The 3,659-nt window shown below is 42.1% G+C and overlaps 1 protein-coding gene across 1 annotated transcript in view; it reads left to right on the top strand.

Annotated features, from left to right (window-relative positions):
- The window catches only part of WRN (WRN RecQ like helicase), a 124,040-nt gene that overhangs the window by 34,299 nt on the left and 86,082 nt on the right, over nucleotides 1–3,659 (top strand). Inside the window, exons 10-12 of the mRNA XM_027767765.1 lie at nucleotides 2,264–2,344; nucleotides 2,720–2,800; nucleotides 3,407–3,487. Of these exons, the coding sequence (XP_027623566.1) occupies nucleotides 2,264–2,344; nucleotides 2,720–2,800; nucleotides 3,407–3,487 (243 nt within the window). The remainder of the gene's footprint in view (nucleotides 1–2,263; nucleotides 2,345–2,719; nucleotides 2,801–3,406; nucleotides 3,488–3,659) is intronic.

Here is a 3,659-nt window from a genome sequence, read left to right as displayed (position 1 = left end):
TTTCACTGTAGGGCGCGTACGCTCGCCAGACAGACAGAGAGAGACATAGAGACAGAAAGCGAGAAATCACCCCCCAGGGGGGATGGTCACGCCGTAATCCCTTCTCCTCCATTCTCCTCTCGGGATCTTGGGCACGCACGCACACGCGCCCGGCGTGAGTTTTAAGCCACCGGGTCCGGGACATAAACCGCGGTCGACTACGTGGGAGTCCAGCGACATAGCCATTATGCTAACTGCTGGTTCCCCACGTGTGCAGTTTTTAATGATTTTTTTTACGGACTTCTCGAAGCCCCTGGGCCTGGGTGTGGGCCGGTGTGCACTCTCCTGCTGTGGGACGTGAGCGGCGTGCAGTGGGAGGTCCCGGGGCCTCGCCACTCAGAGTCGCCCCAGATGCGTTTCATAGCAGCCAGCTCGGCTTCTGTGCATTCCCTGTGTGTCTCCTGCTTGCTCTCCACCGTTCCGGTTTTGGGGTGGTTTTTATTTCCTCATGCAGAATCTGTGTACTTGCTGCTTTGAGAAGGTTTCTGATGAGCTCCTGGTGCTTCGCTCAGAGCTAGTCCGGGGTCAGTGCTCGTGCATCTCCTTAATGTTCACGTTCCTCACTGCCTCTCGTTACTTTAGAGCATCGCTCAGGAAACCCATACTCTCTGGAATTATTTTTCCCATTAATTTTTCGGTTATTGGCTTGTTTCGATGTGAGAGAGCGAGTGCGTGCTGCAGGAGGAGGAAAGAGAGAGGAGAGAGGGAGGTGCCGCGGCAGTCCTTCGAGAGCCACCCTCAAACCTCCCGTGAGGACCCAGCCTGTGAGCGGCACTGCATGCTTGGCTGGGCCTGCCTTTTTTTTAATTAGATTTTGAGAGTCATTCAGTAGTCATTTTCCCCTCATTTTTCTAATGGCAGTGAAAGTCTCAATATGGATATCTATCCTGTGTTTTGCTAGCTATATTAGTAATCACTTCTATAATTATGTGAATACATTTTATTTTAAAATTGTTTTCAAAATATTGAAACATTGGCTTCATCTTTAACTTGCTAGAAGTCACTTACTGGTACACAGTTTCATGATCTGACTGATTTGTTTTACAGTAAAAATGGCTATTTTTTATTGTGTCATAATTTGCTTCGTTACCTTTATTTGTTAAAGATCCCATTTAAAAGGTGAAACAACTCTTCTCTCTTAAAAAAAACTTAAAAGGTCATTTTTAGCTTAAATTCTCATTGATCACTGCCAGTTCAGATATTCGGCATTTGAGGAGCTTTTTTTAGTATTTCTTTTTGTGCTTCCTTTGTTCTGGCTCCCATCCTGTTGGACGCTTGCTACCTGGGAATTGCAAAATTACTCTTCATTTTCAAAGATGAGGAATAGGCTGACTCAATACCGATCTGTTTTCCCTTTTTTTTTTTTTTTTGGAGAGGTTTTTACTATAAGGCATGTGTACTCACCACAAAGACAGAGAGACAGAAAGCGAGAAATCACCCCTCCAGGGGGGATGCCACGCCGCAATCCCTTCTCCTCCATTCTCCTCTAGGGATCTTGGGCATGCACGCACACGCGCCCGGGGTGAGTTTAAGCCACCGGGTCTGGGGCTTTAACTGCAGTCGATTACGTGGGAGTCCAGCGACATAGCCGTTATGCCAATTGCTGGTTCTACAGTGTGTTTCCAAACATATCTTGAATGTAGATACTATTTGCACAAGGGATCTTCAAAAAATTAATGGAAAAGTCTTTGCATGGACTTTATATATTTTTTTAAACCCAAATAAATTTGTATTTTAGTTCCATTTTTTAGGAACTTTTTAAAGTCCTCTAAAATACTGATTTAAAGATAATGCAATCATTGAAGCTTTTTGTAACTTTTTAAATCAGTGAATATTGAAAACTATCATTTTCTTCTTTGTACACAATGTGTAACATTGTGAAGAGGTTCCTGTGCTCAAAAGCTTGGGAGACACAGTCCGACACTGTTTAACCATGGCTGCCCTCCTCTCTGGCCCTCTGGTTTAGAGTGTGGATTCCAGGCTTTATATCTGCCTTGCTATCCTCCTTTGTTTCTTCCTCTGTGGTTCTGCTCCTCTGTTCGTTCCTGTCCTCGGCCTCTCTCACTGCCTCTCGTATAAATTAGTGCGTATTACATGTTTGTCTATCAGAGGGGGTGAGCTTGTCTGCAGATAGCTCTTGTGGTGGTAGGGGCTTTGTGGTGTGGGAGAGAGGGCGTGGAGTGAACTATACCGGAAAGTGATGTGGAAATACTTTTTTTTAAAGCATTTATCTCCCAACGTTATTGAAAAAGATACTACTTTTGAAATTGAAAGTGATGAAGATTTAGAAATGGAGATGCTTAAGGTATGTTTCAAATGATGGGAAAGTTGCTTCACGTTCTTTGCAATAGACATTTGATTTAGTAAGATACAACCTAATTCTAAAACAGGCCTTGCCACAGTGAAATGGCTACAAAACATTTAATGTTAGGTTTCATTGTTTCCCAGTTCACTTTTACGCCTGTGGGTGGTCTATGAACAACGTTTTAGAAGTAATGTACTCATTTTGGAATATGTTTTTTGTATTCCCCTGATGTCACTTTTTTGCAGTCTATTTCTGGTAAATGAGTTGTGCTTAAGCTCTCCACCGTTGATGTGGGTTTCTCTTTCTTGCCGTCCACATGTATCCGCTTCTGTGAATTATTCTGGAAATTGATGTGGAAATACTTTTTTTTAAAAGCATTTATCTCCCGAAGTTATTGAAAAAGATACTACTTTTGAAATTGAAAGTGATGAAGATTTAGAAATGGAGATGCTTAAGGTATGTTTAAAATGATGGGAAAGTTGCTTCATATTCTTTCTAGTGGACGTTTAGTAAAATATAATCTAATTCTAAAACAGGCCTCATAGCAGAATTGCTACCAACTATTTAGCGTTAGGTTTCATGTTTCCCAGTTCATTTTTCTGCCTGTGGATGGTCTATGAATAATGTTTTAGAAGTAATGTACTCATTTTTGAAATTTTTTTTTTTGAGAGATTTTTGCTATAGGGCGCGTGCACTCTCCATAAAGACAGAGACAGACAGACAGAAAGTGAAAAATCAGCCCTCAGGGGGATGACCACGCCGCAATCCCTTCTCCTCCATTCTGTTCTCAGGATCTTAGGCACGCACACACACGTGCCCAGTGTGAGTTTAAGCTGTCGGGTCTGGGACTCCAACCGCAGTTGACTATGTGGGAAGCCAGCTGCTGGTCCCTTGAATGTTTTTCGTGTTTCCCCTGATGTCACTTTTTTGCAGTCTATTTCTGGTATATGAGTTGTGCTTAAGCTCTCCACCGTTGACGTGGGTTTCTCTTTCTTACCATCCACATGTATCCGCTTCTGTGCATCATACTGGAAATTGATGTGGAAATACTTTTTTTAAAAGCATTTCTCTCCTGGAGATAATGAAAAAGATACTACTTTTGAAATCGAGAGTGATGAAGATTTAGAAATGGAGATGCTTAAGGTATGTTTAAAATCATGGGGAAATTGCTTCATGTTCTTTCTAATGAACATTTAATTTAGTAAGATACAACCTAATTCTAAAACAGGCCTTGCCACAGCAAAATGGCTACAAAACATTTAGTTTTTTTTTTTTTATTTTTTTTTTTTAGAGGCTAGGGGGGGGGGGGCTGCCC

Source organism: Tupaia chinensis, unplaced genomic scaffold (genome assembly GCF_000334495.1).
Source record: "Tupaia chinensis unplaced genomic scaffold, TupChi_1.0 Scaffold144602_1, whole genome shotgun sequence".
Taxonomy (NCBI): domain Eukaryota; kingdom Metazoa; phylum Chordata; class Mammalia; order Scandentia; family Tupaiidae; genus Tupaia; species Tupaia belangeri.
The sequence above is the reverse complement of the archived record's forward strand: the minus strand, read 5'-3'. Positions and strand labels throughout refer to the sequence as shown.